The following is a 21,963-nucleotide window of genomic DNA, read 5'->3' as shown; positions in this document are numbered from 1 at the left end:
ACATGGGATTTGTAGCCACAGTAGTTTTTAGTTCTGCTTCGGCCTCACTTCGTCTCTCTCTCTCGCGCCGTGTCTCTCCTTCTAGCACCATGTGTGGACAGGCAGTTTGGACGTGCCTTTACATCTAACAAGGCAGTATCACTTTGTATAGACACACTAGGTAAGGGGCGAGTACCACCCGCTGTGTTTTTGTGCAGGTTAGCTCCAGTTAGGCAGGTTAGAGGCTTCATTCTTTTTCATTGCTTTGGCACTGTCCGTAGTCCACTACTGCTGCTAGCTTCGTACACAATATTCTCACTTCCAGCGTTCCCAGTACTGACGGCAGACTTGCCTTTTCGATCACATTCAGCCATATAAATTAACGCTGTTAGCCGGTCACTAATTCACTCTATTGACGTCTAGCTGGATGCTTTCTTTTTTTATACAGTCAAATGTCCTGTTTCCTTTTCCTACTTCACTAAAACCTTTAAAGGTGAATGTATATTGTATTACAAATCATTGTCTAAACGTGGTACTCCCACTGTCCAGGTCTCTCCCTTCCACCCCTCATCACATATTCCATGTTACTTCCCCTTTACCCCTAGATACAATCACAGGGGGACGTAACATTTGGGGGCACATCCAGAATTGTTTTTCCTGGTTTTGGTTTATGTACGTGATGTGTTATGGATTGTGTGGGGTAGTGGGTGTTCCTTTTTTCCTTCAAACTAAATCTCTCCTGAAGACTAATTCAAATTGTTTAACTCGAGGGGTGCCTCTTCCCCCCCCTCCCAAAGTCGCTTGTGCTTGTTTTGGTGCCAAAGTGCCACAAAACATGGAAATCTTCCCCAAAAAACTTTGTCACTTTCTCATTCAGGAGCTGAAACTTTGAGCTTATCCGTTTATTGCTGGGATATTTAACTCCGTTTCAGCAACCTCTGAATGTGCAGCACCCCACATTATAAAGCAGAAGCCAAACAAATCCTTCTGATGTTTATCAAAAAGTATGCGTCGTGGGGACATAGCTGATCAGTCATACTGGTGGTCTCCATGCCAATGCCAGAGACAACAGTGATTGGCTGAATGAGTTTATGCTGCTGGCAAAATAAGAGGGCAAATAAAAATGTCATGTTTTTCGTGTCTGTAAATTTGCGTTTGTGCAAGACAAGCAAATCGCTCAGCGTTCAGACTACTACGGAACCATTGGCCACATAATCAGTTTTTTTATTGTGTAACTCCTAGTAAGCTTACATGCAGTGAACAGACATACCCTCATTAAGCAACCAACAATAAATCATTTACTTGCGGTGTGAGGTCAGTGCTCAATCCCTGTGGAGATATTTTTAAACTTCTCACATGACTTATTAGTGGTCAGTGCCCTACTGAACACAAACAACTGGTAGTTATGATTTGATGACAGGAATTTCCTAACTTTCTGAGCTGACCAGGACCGTCCGAATGCACCGCACAAGAGGTGTCCTTATGTGGCTGACCCTGGATCAGCGTGTGCTTTGGCTTACCGTCTCCCTGCATGTCTGAAGTCCATAGTGTCAGGTTGTCACGTAGCAACTGCATGATGAGTGTGGAGTCCTTATAGCTCTCCTCACTGAGCGTGTCCAGTTCTGCTATCGCATCATCGAACGCCGCCTTTGCCAACCTGACCGAGAAGAAGAGAGACGTCAGAGGTCAAACCTAAAGCATTTACCAAGCTCACAGGCGTAACCTCAAAAACATACCACAGACTGTTTTTTTAACTCTTAATTCATTCTCAAAGCAGAACAAACGTTTTCTCAAGATAATGTTATTAATATAGCTACATAAACAACTGTTTTATCAAGATAACATTTGTTATGTTGTGATAATGGCATAACATCAAGATTTGTTGTGATATAAATAACTCAAGATATTAAGAAAACAAATGAAAACTTTTATCGGTTATGGTCACAAAACTGTTTATAAAACTGGTTGCAAATACTACTTGACGCCTGAGATATTGTACGAATTTAGTTTGAGATAAGACTTTGGCCTAAAACAGGTTTAAAATCTACCAAATGGTGGAGAAATACACGCAGGGCATTATAAGGCAAAACTTCTTTTTCCAGATTTACTACTATTTTACCATCAACACTACATATAAACACTCAGAAGACACGTGTAGGTCCACTGTGTGTCAGCATAGTAATTAAAATGGTTATATTTGAACTATAGACACTGCAAATATTTGCACTGTAGACGCCACAATACCTGGTTTCTATCACCACCACTGTAAAGAAATTAGAGTCGGCAAGTTTATTTACGATGCACCATCAAGCCACTTTGAACGATTTAACATCTGGATGACTGACTTAAACAGAAATTCCGGTAGAACTGCCCTTTATTAATTAATACGTGTGCAGTACACACAGCAAATCAGCCTATAACTCAAATTATAAAATAACCCATGCAAAGCATTAGGCAAACGTCATGAATTAGCTAGAGCCAAGAGGAGGGAGTGGCTGTAAAGGACCTGTCCAATCAGATGCACAGCTGACAGACATGAAGGCCTGGTTTGATGTAGGTGTGATATTCACAACTGCCTTCTATTCATAACACAACGAACACAGCCTTTTCTAAAAGAGGTTCCCATCAAGCCTACATGGTGGTTGGTGAATGAAAGCCTGATTACGATAATCCCAGTGAGTACAAAAAGAGAGACATCAGAGTCTTGCTCCAACCAGAGAGGCTTTCATGTGTGGTTACCATGGATACATGCATATGAGTACCCTCGAAATCTGTACGTTGAAACAGACTGAACCGGTGACTCTTGTGCCAAACAAATGGGAAAGAGTTATTCAAGCAATTCATTTTTATTACTAAAAGCAACACCACTAAGCCTTATCTAAAGCTGAAGTCTGTCTAGTTTGTACTGGTAAAAGGCTACACCCACTGCATAAAGCACATCAAGCTACATCAGTTCCAACCCAGGTGACTGCTCAAAGTACCTGGGACATTAAAGAAATAACTGCTTAACGTTATGGGTTCATATTACACACAAAACAGAAACTGGCTTGTTCAGTCTACGTGCCCTGCAGCTACATGCAACTGGCCACCCAAATCACAGAATGGCCGAATTAAATGCCTCACGGGTTGACATGGGTGACCCACCTGTGAGTGACTCACAGCCGTTTGACTTTGAACCATAAATAGGCCACAAGAACAAACACTACCTTTTATTTTACACCGAGGTAGATTTATATCCTACACTTTTCTTGTTCCTTTTTTCTTCGAGGATCTGCTTACAATTCTTGTGTGGTTTTAATGTACCAAGAACAGTCCTAGTTCATTTTTTGACCATTTCCAACTTCACTTGATCCATTAGGATTAAATAGGCTCTTTTTGTTACTGCACCTAAGATGGATGTATGTAAAAGAGATTGCCCTGTATTGTGTTTCATTCAAAAAGCAGTCATGGCTTAGCTGCAGTAGGTTGAATAGGTAGATACATGTTTGCTGCAGAGCTTTACTATTAGAAAAAAAAAGAAAACATTTTTAAGAGAAGAGAATGGTAACAGTTACTTTACATCTGATTAACTTAAAAAAACTAAAAAAAACCCAAAGTAATTGTGGTATGTGCAAAAGTTTGGACACTCTTCCAGGTGTAAAATCTCAGAACTTAATTTACTTGTTAGGCTTTAACTGACTCCTCAGGACTGGTTAGGAAGGACAAGAACTGTCATTAGTTTATGCTGTGAGAGTAATAAACTATCTGACTCGTCCAATCTTGCGCTAACAAGCAACAACCACTGTCTAAAATGTCTTTAAGAAATTGCAGTTAAGGGGAACCGCTGAAAACCAAAAAGTCTCAGATAGAACTGTATGCTGGACAGAAAGGCAAAGCAAAACGCCCATATGATAGCAAAGGACCTGCTGGAAGTGTTGGTGCACTGTTCTACTGTGCAGTGTTGTTTAACAAACATGATCTGCATGGATCGGAGGGAAACTACCTGCAAACTCACCACAAAAGTCAACTTTAGCTTAAAATAAAAAAATATCTAGATAAGCCATTTTGAGTGTCCAAACTTTAATTTTTCTTTCTTTTTTTCTCTCTAGGTTACTCAAATATAAAGTAACTGCAGTTACAATAGCAAAAAAAGGTAAATTCTTAAGTTTCTTGTAGAGCTTTTATTTACTTATTTGCACATTTAAAAAAAAATCATCAATAATATTTAGCTGGGGTGCCTGAACTAATGCATAAAACTGTATATGCGGGTAGGAGACGATTCGTAGAGCTGACCTGCAGGCGCGGTCCGGGGAGTTGAGGATTTCGTAGTAGAAGACGGAGAAGTTGAGGGCCAGGCCCAGGCGGATGGGGTGCGTGGGCGGCAGTTCGATCATGGCGATGTCGCTGGCTGCTTTGTACGCTACCAAACTGTTCTCTGCTGCTTCCTTCCTGTCGTTGCCCGTGGCGAACTCTGCCAGGTACCTGTGGTAGTCACCCTTCCTGTAGACACGCACACACAAATACTTCTGACAGCTGAACAGAAATTGCTCTAAGCAGTGTTTAAGAGCGTGAGACCCATTTTAAATCTGTAGCCTACAGTGGGTTACAGACAATAAGCGTCACCTTTTCTCAAACCAAGTTTAAGAGAAGTCATTGTGCAGCTGCTGAACTTTACACTGACAGGCCACTTCATTAAGTGCTACACTCACTGTCCATTTTATCAGCTCCACTTAACACACAGGTGCACTTTGTAGTTCTACAGTTACAGACTGTAGTCCATCTGTTTCTCTGCATACTTTGTTAAGACGCCTTAACCCTGTTCTTTAATGGTTAGAACCCCCACACAGCAGGTATTAGTTGGGTGGTGGATCATTCTCAGCACTGTAGTGACACTGACGTGGTGGTGTGCTAGTGTGTGTTGCGCTGGTACGAGTGGATCAGACACAGCAGTGCTTCGGCTCAACTCGGCTCGGATTGTTTGCGCAATGTTCGTCCACTTCCTGTAACCGTTAAGTCATATTAAAAGGCCTCTGCAGAGTTTTGTAATTGCAACTTCATGACATTTCATAAAATTCTGAAGCAGCGGTGTTCCTAATAAAGTTTTCAGTTATATGGCACAAACAATAAATAACCTAACCCTAAATATATAGCAGAAACACGCTATTATTACTATTACTATTATTATTATTATTATTATTATTATTAGTAGTAGTAGTAGCAGTTGTAGTAGTAATAGTAGTTGTAGCAACAGAAGAATTGCTAGAAAACACTGATGAAGACCCACTTAAAGGGGAACTCCCTTTGATTTTACAAAATTAATTAATCATTTAATAGTTTAGATGTGAACAAAATCATTCAGAGTGGTTTGGTGTGAAATGCGCCTTTCTAGAGAAGTTTACAGAGTCAAAATTGTTCACCACTGTAGTACTAGGAACCAGACATCATTAGGTCTACATTACAAATATCAGTTTTTTTCTGCTATCCAAAATGACCAGTGAACTTTTTTGCGTCTTGTAAGTTTTTACATGTCACGCTGATAATAATAAAATAGTGCTAAATTGAAAAAATGTGTTTTCATTGGGTACTATTTTTTGGAGAAGGGTCTGACTGAGCTGTAGATTTAAACACCAGCTGTTTTCCTCCAGCAGAAACTGGAATCAAGGTAAGAAACATTTGTGAGTGAAATTGATAAGGATCTACGACATTTTGTAAACAGACCTCCTCGAAGTTCCCTGCATGCTCTGCAATTTTCCAAACAGGTAAGAAAACCGTAAAAATGAACTGTCAAAAAATCTAAATCAAAAGCTGTGGCTGGCATTAGCCGTGTTGAACGGCTGTAGCTACAGGCTAATAAGAAAAGCCTGTTAGCTCACATGTACGGATCTCAGTTAAGAACACAGTTTTGAGAGGAAACACGGAAGTGATCCTGGAGCAAAAGTTTATACTGAAAATATGTTTTAGGCCAAAACTTTATAACAAAACACAAAACAATGCTTCATGTATCAAGCAATGCATTTATAACCGTTTTGTGTAATAACTTAACTGGATGTAGCTTTTAGAGCCATGAAGTGCTTCGGATGTCTGGTTCCTAGTACTATAATGGTGAACAATTTTGACTCAGTAAATTTCTCTGGAAAGGCACATTTCACACCAAACCACTCTGAACGATTTTGTTTACATCTAAACCATTGAATGACTAAGTAATTTTGCAAATTTGGTAGAATTTCCCTTTAACTAAATGACTATAAATAATGTAGTGAAGGTTCATAATGTTCCTCTGGGAGAAAACTACTTGGCTAGCACACTCCAGGTGATCTGAGTCTGAGACTTGCCATTTCGCCTAAAGTACTGTAAAACGCCCCGTTTCTCCTGATCTACAAGAGCTGAGACACGAGTTTTTGATGCTGTGGTCTGTACGTCCTAAAGCACATATTACACCATATATACAGCTTTTTCAACAGGCATGATATCTGCCTGCAGCACTGAACGCAACCAACCAGAACAGCTCAACAGCTAACGTTTGTAGAACAATCGCATTTAAATTACATACAACAAATGTGGTGTTATTGTAGGACACATCACGTCACCCAGCACATTTAAAAGTTCAGTTAGGTTACATGCAGTAATGCTAGTCTCTTGATATAATTTGCATGAAATAAATCAACAAATGCACAACAGGTCATTAAACAGTAAAGGAAATGGGTTATCATAACCACTGTGGGCTGTTACCATGATAACCCATTAACACTAATAGCCAGAATAACATTCAGTCGTATGCAAAAGTTTGGGCGCACCTGGTCAAATGACGTTTTGTTGATTTTCTAAGTGAAAATAAGTTACCACATCCCCTACAGAGAACATGCATCTGCACACTGTGATGCATAATCACTGTTTATTTGCTGAATTTAATAAAATGAGGAAAAAACAATGCTGCCTGTGCAAACGTTACGGCACGTTTTATCTTATTTTTATTACTTCCAATATGTTAAACACAGCAAATAAACAGAAATTATGCATTAAAATGTCATATTTAAGGTTGTTCTGTGTAGAGGGTGTGTTAACTTACTTTTGCATACGACTGTGAGTGAGTTCAGCTAAAGCCTCCATAAAAAGGAGGCACTGAATGGCATGTGTGCTTTACTTTGAATAAGGACTCACATTTTGTAGTAGAAAACCTTCGACTCTCCTGTGTTGGCTGCAGGAATGAGGTGTTTGTCCAGTACATCCAGAATGTCGTTACAGATTGATTTCAGCTCTTTCTCGACCTATGCACAAAAGAGGAAAAAAGTTTATTATGCACAGTAAATAAAAAAAAACAAAAGAGATGCACATAACTGACAATAATGCTCATTTTTGAGATCAATCGTTTGGAGACAAATGCACATACAAACAGCGCAAGAAAAGAGAAAAGCCTCTGCTTAGCAATACACTAACACAGCCAAAAACAATGAGTTCAGTTATAAAGTTCTAAAATTACAGAATTTCTTGTTTGACATATTATTTAAACACTGTTAGCAGTTTCAAAACGTACCCTTCTCTTCCCAGGCCAGTGTCCATATATGGAAACCAAGCCCTAATAAAGCGCTCATATAACTGAGCGCTTTATTAGGAACACCTTGTTTCTACACTCATTGTCCATTTTATCAGCTCCACTTACCAAATAGGAGCACTTTGTAGTTCTACAGTTACAGACTGTAGTCCATCTGTTTCTCTGCACACTTTGTTAGCCCCCTTTTACCCTGTTCTTCAATGCTCAGGACCACCAAACAGTAGGCATTATTTGTGTGGTGGATCATTCTCAGCACTGCAGTGACACTGATGTGGTGGTGGTGTGTTAGTGTGTGTTGTGTTGGTACGAGTGGATCAGACACAGCAGTGCTGGAGGTTTTTTAAATCACTGTGTCCACTCACTGTCCACTCTATTAGACCCTCCTACCTTGTTGGTCCACCTTGTAGATGTAAAGTCAGAGACAGTAGCTCATCTGTTGCTGCACATTTTGTGTTAGTCATCCTGTAGCCCTTCATCAGTGGTCACAGGACGCTGTTGGCTGGATATTTTTGGCTGATGTCCAGCAGCAACACCAAGGTGTTTAAAAACTCCAGCAGCACTGCTGTGTCTGATCCACTCAGACCAGCGCAACACACACTAACACACCACCACCACGTCAGTGTCACTGCAGTGCTGAGAATGATCCACCAACCAAATAATACCTGCTCTGTGGTGGTCCTGTGGGGTTCCTGACCACTGAAGAACAAGGTAAAAGGGGGCTAATAAAGTATACAGAGAAACAATAAAGTGCTTGGTGAGTGTATCTGCCTGTACAGCCTACAGCAGTTTAGCGCCACCTATTGTCAATGAAGTTATAAGGAGTGTTTCAGGACTACTTTTTGAATGAGGCCCAATACAGAAGAGCTCATTAAAAGGCATAATTACAAAAACAGTGTAAGAAAGGTTAAGAACTAGACAGGAAAAGTGGATTAAATTATTGTTTCTGGCACACAAATCCACACAAATGTCATAAGAGAATAAATAAATTAAAAAAATTTAAAAAGTGTAAGATATGGTCCGTTTAAAAAAAGGGAGAAAGCAACTAATCCACAGTGATTAAACACAGACTAGAGCTCACCGTTTGTCTGTATTCCCGGATCATTTTGAGTTTGTCTTCTCCTCCTTTGCTCTCCTCCTTCTGTTCGATACTGCTGATTATCCTCCAGGAGGCTCTCCGTGCACCAATCACGTTCTTATAGGCCACAGACAGCAGATTCCTCTCCTCAACGGTCAGCTCCACGTCCTTCCCTGCCACGCTTTTCATGGACTCCACCATTTCTGCAGAGTGCACACAGAAAGACATCCAATGAGCAAGGCGTGTCAATTTCTGACCTTACAATGATTACGGTACTTTAAGAAATGATTAGATGCATCACAAAACCTCAAATTTCAATACAAATCAATTCATTTTAGTATGAAATAATTATTAATAATGTTTGAGGAAATGATACATTTCCTGGCCAAAACTGAAAGAAACTGAACTGACAATAGATGAACAATTTAAATTACTGAACTTCAGTAACATAAAAGTATGTAGTCTACCAACATCCTCAACAACAGAGAACTGGTGTTAACCTAAAAGTTATTTCCATTGTTTTTTAGTTATTCGTTGCACTTTGGCTCTGTCATTTGTACATTTTTTCATTATTTCAAAACTTGTGGCTACAGATGGCGTCAGTGCTCTAGCAGGAACTTTCCACTCTGCTCCTGTTGTTTTGCTATATTCTGCGTATCAAGTAGGATGTTGCGTTTTCAAGTATCAAACCTGTGGAGGAGAAGTTCCTCAGCACTGTACCTCCTCGTGATACTTGGTATGAACAGTGATTATAAACTGCTTGTCTAATATTCTTCGTAGAAATCGTGACCCATTTTCAGATGGAAAGGTTTTGCGGCCTGAATTTCGGTGGTCCCTCTCCCCCTGCCAACATCTTCACTTTGGGTTGACATCTTTAACAAATGGAAACTACAACAGAAGGTGACTCGCTGCTAAGTAAAGGTGCTCTTGCTCGCTATGACTAGACTATGTATTTCACAATCACATATCCAGAGCACCACAAAGACACCACTGTGTATTTCCCAGTGTAAGCGTCGAGCCTCAGTGGCTAATCAGCATGGTTGATAAGTTGAGACCAGATTAGTGCAGCAGATCCTGGATGAGCCGCAAGAGTGTCCATAAAGCCGCAGCAGGAGCAGCAGGAATCTTGGCATGCAGTGACAGAATTTCTAGGCCGATAGAGTAACTGATGATTGAAACCTTATTACAGCTGATAATGACGTCTCTCAACGAAAATGTACCATTTTTTAGCAGTTTAAAATAAGTTAAGACTATAATCCACATATAAGGAGCCGGGTGTGACAAAAATGTCTGAATATGGATCATGGATTCATTTTGTATAACTATGACAGATTTCATCTTGTAAATCAGAACATCCAGGGACAACCATGAGAAATTCTGGAATAAATGTGGATGTAAACAAACAGAGTGAAGAGTTATGTTACATTATGACCACTGCCTTGTTTCTATGCTCATTGTCCATTTTATCAGCTCCACTTACTATATAGGTGCACTTTGTAGTTCTACAGTTACAGACTGTAGTCCATCTGTTTCTCTGCATACTTTGTTAGCCCCCTTTACCCTGTTCTTCAGTGGTCAGGACCCCCATGGACCCTCACAGAGCAGGTACTATTTGGGTGGTGGATCATTCTCAGCACTGCAGTAACACTGACGTGGTGGTGGTGTGTTAGTGTGTGTTGTGCTGGTACGAGTGGATCAGACACAGCAGTGCTGCTGGAGTTTCTAAACAACTCAGTGTCACTGCCGGACTGAGAATAGTCCACCAACCAAAAATATCCAGACAACAGCGTCCTGTGTCCACTGATGAAGGACTAGAGGACACACACACACACACATACATATATATATATATATATATATACATATATATATATATATATATATATATATATACATACATATATATATATATATATATATATATATATATATATATATATATATATATATATATACATATATATATACATATATATATATATATATATATATATATATATATATATATATTTATTCCCATTCACTACTTTGTGCGTCTGATGTGTCAGAGAAAACAAGCTAAGCTACTTACAAAGTGGGAGCATTACTAAAATCCCCCCCCACCACAACTAGCACTGCTTCGTACTGCGCCTTCAACGATACTCAGCCATGAACATACTAATACAGCTCTAAACCACATTCTGTTCCAAACAATGTACTCCAGCAGCACTGCTGTCTGATCCACTCATACCGGCGCAACACACACTAACACGTCACCACCACGTCAGTGTTACTGCAGTGCTGAGAATGATCCATCACCCAAATAATACCTGCTCTGTGGTGGCCCTGACCATTAAAGAGCACGGTAAAAGGGGGCTAACAAAGATTTATGTAGACTTGTGGGCTTTAGTAGACAGCCTGCCTGGTCTCCTCTCTCAGCACCAGATCAGGCATCTGAGAAAGAGAATCCCATAAACAGACACCAATGTGAGACTAAATGTGCTGCCCTACACGTCATTCGATTTCAAACATGCCAGTTAGCTGTGTGAGGCCTCTGACTCTTATCTGGTTTCGTAAAGTACAGTCAGACTTTGGACCTGTTATTACTGTGACTTGTTTGTGAACTCTTTGGTGTGCAGGTCATTAAGATGAATGAGTTTTGCTGAGGTAACATTTTTGTGCTGACCACAAATGTGTCAGCTTTAAAACCAACACTTTATCTCACACACACACACACACACACACACACACACACACACACACACACACACACACACATATATACATACATATAAAATTAATGATGAACATGAACAATACATCTTGATAGGGACGTCCCAGCCCTGATCCAGTCACATGTTAATGGATCGGTATTGACTATATTAAAAGGGGTAATTCCACCAAACTTTCTAAATTTCTACAGAATTCAGTGGTTGAGATATAACTGGTAATTCAGAGTGGTTTGATATGAAATGATTCATTGCAGAGAAACTTACTGACTGATTTCTTTACAATGGTGGTGATAGGAACCAGACGTCAGGAATGCAAATATCCATTTAACTTACTGCCCAAAATGACCAGTGAACCTTATTCGTGAGTTTTTATGTCATGTTAATGATGAAAATAAGTTTTCTTTAGGGACTATTTTGGCTTACATTGCCCTGCAAGGATCCCGCCGTCATAAATCCATGTTAAAAACATCTTCTCGGCCAAAACTTTCTCAAATCTACAGTAAAAAAGCCTCAGGCATCAGGCAGAGTGTTAGAAACCATTTCGTGAGGGAGCTTTTAGAGGTGGATGTCTGGTTCCTATCACTGCCTCTGTGAACCACTGTGACTCGGTAAGCTTCTCTAGAACAGAGTATTTAGCCTCAACCCACTCTGAATGACTTTGTTTACATCTTAACTATTTAATTATACAGACATTTAGAAGAATTGGGGGAAATCTCTTTTAAGGCCATTTATTTTTAAGGCTAAATTACCCCACTGCACTCTATTTACCCCACTGTCATAAAAGGAGACAACCTATTGCTGTGAAGCGTGTTTTGTGAGGGTATCAATCAGTTTGTCTGCAACTATTTCAAAAAAGCCTAACAGTCACTAACATCTGCAACACCAGTGTGAACTTCGCCAACCTATTATGTCCAAAAGTTTTTAGACATCTGCTCCAGTGTTTCTTCGGAAATCAAGGATGTTAATGGGGAGTTTGGCCACTTTTGCCGAAGTTACAGCCTCTACTCTTCTGTGAAGCCTTTACACTTCAGCCACAAGAGCATTAGTGAGGTCAGGTACTGATGTTGGATGATCTGAATCACTCCAACTCATCCCAAAGGTACTGGATGCAGCTGCAGTACCCAGTTCTACTCCACTGATATCCTCACATATACAGAATCAACCAAGGAGTCAGAAATCCATGCGGTCAGCAGTGGTTGGCGAGGAGTATAATCATACTTGGAATATGGGCTTCTTATAACGAGTGCAGCAATGAAATTTCAGTAGGTCGAGGAGGACAATTACCACTCAGAATGAAGAGGGTGGAAAGAGACAAACGCTCACAGCATCAGTGCAGCAGCATTTAGCCAAAATCAACTCCTGTATTCCAGCATGTGTTTAAAAAGTGCTTACGCTGAATACTGAATACTAACAGTACATTCTCCACAGTCATCTTAGCCTGCTACGTTTGAACAGCATGAGCAACCAGCAGCCTGGAACGTAACAGTGACGTGTAATGATTAATTTTAATTCCCTGATGCATCGATAAGAATATCAACTGCTTTGATTAAAAAAAAAGCGTCCCATGCAAAATTTGCATTGCTCAATAATCTATTTTAAATGCTACAAATCAAAAGAATCATTAACACAGATGTTTCTTTAACATATAACACACATAAACAAACCTTTATGAACAAATGTTTTACACATGAAATACCAACACTGTGAAAAGTCATCACCCCCGATTTCAGTGTCTATACTGCATTTGAGGACTATATGTGGCGCTGTTAGCTGCAGCTCACTAACCAAGTCAGATCACTTCAATTTTCAAAGAAAATCAGTTTTTTGTAAGATTTTAGACAAAATCGTAGACAAACCACACTAAGGTTGCCTCTACGTATCAGACAGAGACTGTTATATGGATCTAAGGCAGGATCTAGTGTAGATATGGAGTTACTCCACACTATCAGTACAAAGTACCAGAGCAGTGCACTGTGGTTATTTCTAACCACACTCACCTTCGACCTTTCCCACTGAGCTTGTTGCTGAGCAACCCTAAAGGTGGGGGGAATTCTTGGCTGTTAAGAATGGCTGAATGCCTGTCCTGCATAGGTAGAGACAGCAGGTTAAAGAGTGTTCTAGCCCTCGAGCTTTTCACCGGGGCTCAGTAAGAGTCAGCACTACACAATTAAAGCTATTAATCTACATACAAAGTCAGCTTATCTGGAGGGACTGCAGGTACTGCTTGTTCAACAGAGGTGAGGAAATGTATTTTAAAAAAGCAGCACTGTAAAAAATAATAAAGTTGGGCTCGGTGTGAAAAGAAAAATGAGCAGATTTGCATTTCCAGAAGGAAAAAAATTACTAGCAACACAAGAAAACATCATAATATATAAACAAACGTAATAGAAATGGGAAAGAAAACGAAATAAATAAAGAGCGGAAGGAAGGAAATCAAAAGGACAGAAGAAAGGAGTAAATGAAGAAAGGAAGGATGGAAGAAAATAAGAGTAAAAAGAAGGACAGAAGAAAAGGAAGGAAAAAAGGAAGCATGAAAAAAAGAAATAAAGAACAGAATAAAACATGAAAAAGTTCAAGTTAAATTAACAATGAAAAAATGAAAATCAGCTGCTTTAAAGGCTTTTAAATGGAGGGAAAGAAGGATGAACAGAACTGGCCTTTCAAGCACAGTCTCAGTAATAATACTGAAACAGTGAGGTTTAGTTTGAGGGGGTTGTTACGAGGTTTAGGGGCGCAACTTTGGCTGATGCTCTTATCCAGAGCAGCCTACACTTGAATCATGTTATAGAGGAGGGTGATTGCAGCGTCTTGTCCAAGGACTTTCAATGGTATAATCCAGGGGTCGACAACATGCAGCTCTTTTACTGCCCTGTTGTGGCTCCACAGCAGAATTAGAGTTTTAGGTAAAAATAAAATAATCCTCCTTTGCAGTAAAATAAAGCTCTGCTGATCGTTCTAAGACAGTTTTAACAAAAAATGGTCTTAAACGCTGAAGTTAACGTGTAACTTAATTCATCCTTTAACCCTGACGATTGGCGCAGAGGCCGCTGGTCACCATAGGAGCGCAGACAACAATCTTGCCTAGCTAGTTGCTAAAAAAAAAAACGGCAAAGAGAAAGATTTAAGACGAACGGACTCATTTGCATTTATAAGCACTCTGGCTGGTTTCCTGGTACATTTAATCTACAATGAGAAACTATCAAACACTACATTGTTGCGAAGCTGAAGTCAGTATCTCGTTGTTCGAATTTTCCAGTTCCAACTTAAATGGTGCAGCAGGTACATTCTGGTGCCTCAGGTACCATTTAAGGCAAAACGGGAAATTTAGAACAAGAAGCTGGCGAATGAGAAGCGACTTCAGCCTCATAAAAACGAACACAGAGATAATTTACAAGAAACTATTCTACTTCTGAGGAAACGTTTCCTGATGGAGATGCGAGAAAAGCGGCTATGGCTGAGCTACAGCAGAGCAAAGTAAGTCTGAGTTTTCGTTTATATTTTATTTTTTAGTCTATACCAGGACATTAGTTTGCACATATTAAGACATTTTTAGCCAAGATGGTAAAACGTTACTTCAATAAAATAGACATACAATGTTGTGTCCCCCAAGGTGGACTGATCTTTGTTGAAAGGGCAAAATGGCACATCTTAACATTTGGGTTGCGACCCCTGGTGGAGAGCCTTTGTGCCTGCCTGGGCAGGGAATCAAACCCCAGTCTGCTGTGTAGACAGCAGTATTACAAGCTACACTACACCAACTGCAACAATAACACACTCAGCCCAAGATTCGATTCGCAATTCGGCACTCACACACTATTCTGAACAAACTCAAAAGACGAAAAATGTCTATAATCATGTTGTTGCACAGCTTACTAACAACACTAGAGCTAGAAAAGCGCTGCAGTGAGCTGTGACTGGTGCAGCAAACTTGTGTTCACACAATGCAATTGCATTAAACGCATAATTAACATAATGTCCGATCTCCACTGTGCACACTGCCACATTTGCACTGTGGTATCAGATTAAGACGCACTGTTTCACATTTCATGTACTGTGCTGCACTAAATCTAACTAAACAGAACTAATTACACTCTCTTTATAACCAAACTTGCAGCTGGAAATTGTTTAAGTAATTAATTAATCCACCATATGCTCAGAAAAGCTTATTGTAACATAATGTGACAATCTATCGCTGTAAAAAAGGCCATTTGCCAAATTGAGTATTTAAACTGAAGCTACTCCTGCGAGATGTAATGCCGACTTTGTTGCTAAGTGATGCAGCTCTCTGAGAGTGTGTGGCGCTGAAATTAGCTCAAAGAAATTTACAGACTGATGCCATGGTTATATTCTCCATAAAATCCATTTATAGCTCTCAAAACATTGATGGCAGATCTGATCACACACGGGAGAGAGATGTTGAAGTTGGATGAGGTTCTAGTAAAGGAGTCATTTGATTCTCTGTTCTCCTCTACTGTTATTTCTGATGCAGGACAGATATAGCAAATTCCAGTTATTGCATAATGTTTTCCATCTGGGGTGATACTATCAGCTACTCCAGTGGACTGCAGACTTGTTAATGCAGTAAGCACCAGACATGGTTAGAGGTTGGACATCAGTCTGAATTAGGAGAGGGTTACATGGCAAAAACATGACATTATGATGGTTAGGTATTTTCACAAGATATGACAAACGGTATTTCATTTTCTGAGGTTTGACAGGTCGGGACAGACAAACAAGCACCAGTACTGCCACGTTTAAAAACTGCTATTGGAAAATGTCAGTACACTGATTTTACTTGCACTAAAATAGCAGGACATATTACGCCCTGTTTGTAATGAAACATGCAGTCAGCCAGCCTACGACGGCGTTTTAGGGCCACTGTTAATAAAAATAAAAATAGTAGACTTCGAGAATAAAGTTGTAATAAGTCATAATATTTCGAGAAAAAAAAAGGTTTTAGAATTACGACATTGAAGTGGCAGTAATATCAGGAAAAGTCACAATATTATGGCCAAAGGCTTTGCAAAGGGAAGGCAGCACGTCCATGAGGTGTTGAGGAGTTGGTAGAGTTATACTTTCATATCAACTTCACCCATAAAGACACATTCAGTCTCCCTGTCTCTCCTGGCACATCAGCACCAGAGTGTTTTTAGTATAAGACATGGCTGAAATGGCTGTGCAGGAAACTGTGTTTATCTATAATGAAGAACCAGACGGACTCGGAGGAAACTGTCTGTCCGTTCTGCTGAAGGAGAATCGCAGGCAGGGTCGTCTACACGGCTATCGGTGGCTTCATCTCCGCGCCATTCAAAGAGGGCATGTAGGTTCACAGACAGTGAGACTGATGATCAAAATGATTGATCCACAAAGAGACAGGAGTGTGTGGACATCTCCGTCGCCAGTACAGCAACCGAGAGCCCAATGCCTTATGGCAGCCCCCGTACAGTTAGCCCACTTTATCCTCGAAATATTTTGTTCTCTTATTACTACTATTTTATTCTCTAAATATTTCTCTAAATATGACTTTTTTCCTCGAAGTCTACTATTTTTATTAACAGTGGCCCTAAAACGTCATTATCGCCAGCCAGTACTGACATCCACCATACAATCAGAAAAGCATATTGTGAAGTAACATATTACACTAATGATAATAAACCATCAAAGGCACCCACCTCTAATCTGAATGCAATAACCAGTGTTTACGTCGCAAACAAAACAGGGTGCATTTTCATCCACACAAATGAAATACAGCCATATGCAAAAGTCTGGCAGCCCCTGGTTAAATGACCATCCAGATCTCCCGAAAAGAGTGGAAAAGATGTTAAGATATTTAATTCAGCCCTTATTTCTTTTACCTAACCATTCACCATTTTGTCTTAAGTGAATGCAGTGTGTCATTAGCATCACCATTAGCTTTGGAATGCTTCACCCCATTAAATAATTAATTTCCCATGTTCTGAGTTGAACACGTGACACCGGACAGTAAAGTTAAATATCAGCTTGACTTTAGTCACAGAGCACAATGAGGCTGAAGTTGGCTTCCTTCTTGCCAGCTTCTTGTTAAAGTTTTCCCGTTCCACCTTAAATGGTGCAGCAGTTACATTCTGGAACCTCACACATTATAAAAATAACTGCTGCACCGTTTAAGGTGGAATGGGACCCAAAAAAATAAATAAATAAATAAAAATACAAATTAGCTGCAATTACTCATCAGCTAATATTTCACAGCCTAGTGCTAATTCAAATGAACAAGGTCAATTATACTACCACCAACCTGCCCTGACTACAAATACGTCCAACCTGCCGCTAGTGCCTGGGAAACATGGCGGAAGAGCATCCAGACTAATAAGTGTTGGCAAAAGCGACTCTTTCCAGTCAGCCTTGCACATGAAGCAGCATTTCCTTGCACTGTTCTTCATCCATTTTTAGATCTTTAAAGAGATTAGGAGGAGGCACCCTTTAAAAGCATCATTTCCACCCCGCTCGCTTCCTCTCTAATGGAGAGGCTGGGGGGTTGCCAGCACCCTTAGCACAGCAGAGCACAGGAAAGGCCATCCATTACTGATTGTGCTGAGTGGAGCCTTGCCTGTTTATGCTGATCCAGGACCCGCTTTCCCAAGCTAAGTCAACAAGAAGGCCAGAGGCAGAACTGATCTCAGACTAGGGCAAAACCAAACGCATCATATTCCAACACCATGAAGTGCTGCAGTGTCCTGGACGGGGTTCTGCGCTTAGCGCATGCGGACATGGCCGCCAGCCATTTCTAGTGGGGCAGGCATTTGCGAGTCAAGCCCAGGCACGCAGGGAGGAGTCCATTCATAACTCAGTCAGACAAGAGCAGGGCAGGGCCAGCCTCTGTCAGACACCAGAGAATGAGAGCTCCATGAAGATAAGCAGGAGAGATGATGTCATTGGAATGGAAAAGCGGAACAGCCTTCTGTAGTAGAACACTTGGCCGAAGCCCATCTGTGCTCATGTGCTGATGCACAACGTTCTGGAGTGATATATGGTGCTCCAAACATAGCTATGGAACCTCTGGAGAAACAGGAGTCAGCTTGGCTCGACCAATAGGAAGAGTGCCCCTGCATATGCTGCTGAAACCCAAAGCCTTGCGTGAGCCTTAACAAAGAATAAGGGAAAATCCAAGGTTCAAACTGACGCACTTCTGGGTTCAAAGGCTCTGAATGGTTCTGGGCTTGGATGTAGAGTTCTAGGAAAAACGTAGAGGTGATCTCAGCCACAGAAGAAAGAGAAAGATGGCTGAAACAAAGATCATATAAGCCTATAATGAAGTTATCACTGAATATCAATACAAAATGAGAAACGGTGACTAAAAACGGCAGTTATTTCTGCCACTCCAGAGCCAGTCAGTGCAGGCATGTTCAAACAGTGTGAGTAGCAGCGGATCAACAGCGAAAATGTCACCATGTCCAACTGCTACGTGGGACACTAGTTGAGCGATTTATAAATCAGTGCTCGTGCCAAGTATCAAAAACTTTAAGAACTTCTCCAATACAGGTTTGGCACCATTTAAAAACATGATGTCCTGCTCGACACCAAGAATACAGCAAAACAGAAGCAGATACAAAGTCAGTGAGCAGACAAACAACGAAAATTCACAAATAACAGAAAAAAGATCCTGGGATTCTCCTTGGATGATCAGTCCTTCTCTGGTGTCATTTCGTGGCAACGGACATACTGTAATTATAGTATATATAATCATACTGTATTATATACTTTAATAAGACTATTTTATGTAAACCATTTTTATTTATTACCAGCTTTTTTTAAATTTCAGTTTTGCTTTGGACCAAGAATACCACTTTGGTGAATCACTAGAAAAAAAAAAAAAACTTTCAGTGTATGACCTTTGCCTTATTTGGACATTAAAATGGTTCTTTACACTTGCAAAACTTTGTGTCAGGTTTTTTTTTTTTTTGAAAACTACAGCAGCCTTTTGCATTGTATTAAAATTTTCAACTAACCAATGGAAAATGTTCAAAAAATTAAAATCTCATTACATTAAGTCCCATTCAAAGTTATTACCACTTTTTTCCTTCTCCTGTCAAGTTTGGAGATATCAGGTTCCTGTCGACAGCAACATCATTTCAAAGGTTCTTTTTTTGAGAGATTCATTATGGAAGTGTTTTTTTATGGCATCCTATAATTTTAAAAAAAAAAAAGTGTTAACAAAATGTACCTCTGTTTCAACGAGGGAGTGACTCCCCTGAGAAATATGAAAAAGCCATTAGATTGATATCTTTAATTACTCAGCGTCTCGAGAGCCGGAAAAAAGCGCAGTAGCAGGGCGTAACTCTCTGCTGAGAGTGCGAGAGAGGTAGTGTGAGAGGTGAGGCTGATGTATGACTTGGTCCTTGCTGTAGATTGCACGGTGTAGAAGTGCCTGGCAGGGCAGGGAAAGGCGGGGGGGTGGGGTGGGGGGGGCAATCACCATTACGCCACTGCGCTGGAATTCCTGCAGGTCGGCTGGGTGGCCAGAGACGGGGCCCTCCCACTGCGCCTAGAGCAGCGCTGCACTTCACTTCACTTCACTTCCTCATAGCCAAGCAGGGAAAGAACAAAGGAGACGGCTGAATGGTATAGAAGGTACGGGAGGAGGTATACGGCTATTAAAATGACTGGTCTGTTTGGCATCGTCCAACGATATGCATTTTACTATACCACGGATGCAGAGATAAAGCCCAAAAACAATCAATAAAACCCACAATTAACCACCTCCAAATCGGTGCCGGTCAATTTATAACCAATACCTAAGAATAATAAACAGCTCGTTTTCTGACTGATAAAAGGCCTCCTTTTAAATTCTATTTATTATTATTATAATTGTCATTATTACTGTCTGAGGTCGTCCCAGTTAAGCAATTATAAATTACCTTTACATTTTTGGGCGCACATAATGTTTATTTCCTAGTTTAACTTTTCCCTAAAATGAACAAAACAACAAAAATACAAAAGAATTGTTGTATAAAAGGCTCTGTACATTTTGTTATTGTGCATTAAAGTCAATATTTGTTTGGCCTTATTTTGAAAATTCTGGTTGCTCATTAAAATAGCCAGTAGACTCAAATACTAACAATCGTAAACCAGATCTTATTTCATGTTGCTATCAGCTTGTAAATGCAAACAGCAAGTAATCAGCACTTATAAAACTAAAGTATGGTGTCCCACAAGGCTCCATTTCAGGACCTCTATTATTGGCATTATATATGCTACCACTAGGCACTGTTATCAGTAAACATTTTCCTTGCCACTGTCGCATCGGCTTGCACCTATCATAGAAGGCGCTATATGAATAAGTAAAATGAAGAGCAACTAAAAGGAGACACTGAGAGAGGCAGCCAAACGAAGACAGACAGACAGAGACTGTTCTAGCAGGACCTTCTCCTCCAAGGAGGCCGGGCTAGCGCTCCATATGCACAGAGGGGGACCGGACTGGACTAGCCTGTTCTGTTCTTTTCAGAGCTTATGTAAGAGAAGAGAATCAACCCCCTGCCCCCCACTCTCGCTCTGTCTCTCTCTCTCTCACACACACGGGCTGCATTCCTCCCCCTTCGCGCTTGCCTGGCCCGACCCCAGCTGCACTCTCTGCCTCTTGGGCTCCAGCCGGCTAAGCGGGGCTCGAGTGGAGACGAGCTCTGGAGGGAAAGCTCACCAAAAATCTTCATCTGCACTGTAGAAGTGGAGCAAAGGACACATTAAGTGAAATACCTTCAGTTTCAAGACACGGACTGTGCCTTCTCAGTGATTTCTATAGAGTATCCGAGTAATTGAACAGATATTTGGAGGAAGACAAAGAGCTTCGGCTGATGTTAAAGGGGAATTCCGACCTGGAAAAAGCCTTTAATAGGTTCTTTGGTAGAGAAATAATTCAGTAAGCTAGCCAGCTAGCTAAATAAATAAATACCACTTGCGCCCAGGTATCCTCCTCAAAGCACCTTCAAAAAGCATCATAAGGGGCTTTATCTAGTCTTTAAACCAGGAGATCTCACTTTAGAGAGTGAGTGGGCATGTTTCCCTCAGAAATAGTTTTGGTTCCATTTTTCATTTTGGCCAAAGTGTCACATTTAAAATTTCCTAGCTCTTACTCATAATACACAAAATACTGCTAGCCTGCTGCAAAAGATCAGTCAAAAGATCAGACAATTTAGCAGCAAACAGAGCCGCACGTTTGAAAACGTGTTTCACTATTTAAAAGTCAGGGGAAATTCTGGTCACTTCAAGATAAGCCAATAGGTTTTTGTGTTGGATAAAGCTTTAGAAACAGAGGCTGCACCTTCAGACGAGCTAATGAGGCAACACTAACACCAGAGCTAACCAGTGCAGTAGTAGTAGTAACGACTCAGGCTTCCACTTAAGGCTTTAGTCTATTTACAACCGCACGACCTCTGCCTTCTTAAGTCTTTAGTAACGCCTCCTTGGTACCCCGTTAAGGTGCTCATGTTTTGAAGTACAAAGTCTGACACAGCATACTTACATAATCGCAACCTCCTAACAAAACTCACACTTTTTACAGGCCTGGGTTTCCCAAAAGCATCTCAAACAACGATTCTTAAATGGTAGAGCGAGCATCGCACTGAACAATCTCTCTACCAGTTAACCCCTTATGCTCGTAGGTATATTTTGGTTTTTCCATTTGAATTCACATGACC

At 40.5% G+C, this 21,963-nt stretch overlaps 1 protein-coding gene across 2 annotated transcripts in view; it reads right to left on the bottom strand.

Annotated features, from left to right (window-relative positions):
- Window positions 1-21,963, bottom strand: part of ywhae2 (tyrosine 3-monooxygenase/tryptophan 5-monooxygenase activation protein, epsilon polypeptide 2) — a 33,735-nt gene that overhangs the window by 5,421 nt on the left and 6,351 nt on the right. For both annotated transcript variants that reach the window (XM_036580579.1, XM_036580578.1), the window contains exons 2-5: window positions 8,586-8,785; window positions 7,117-7,223; window positions 4,252-4,458; window positions 1,500-1,636 (exon numbers count right to left, since the gene is read on the bottom strand). In XM_036580579.1, the coding sequence (XP_036436472.1) occupies window positions 1,500-1,636; window positions 4,252-4,458; window positions 7,117-7,223; window positions 8,586-8,785 (651 nt within the window). The remainder of the gene's footprint in view (window positions 1-1,499; window positions 1,637-4,251; window positions 4,459-7,116; window positions 7,224-8,585; window positions 8,786-21,963) is intronic.

Source organism: Colossoma macropomum, unplaced genomic scaffold (genome assembly GCF_904425465.1).
Source record: "Colossoma macropomum unplaced genomic scaffold, Colossoma_macropomum, whole genome shotgun sequence".
NCBI lineage: Eukaryota > Metazoa > Chordata > Actinopteri > Characiformes > Serrasalmidae > Colossoma > Colossoma macropomum.
The sequence above is the reverse complement of the archived record's forward strand: the minus strand, read 5'-3'. Positions and strand labels throughout refer to the sequence as shown.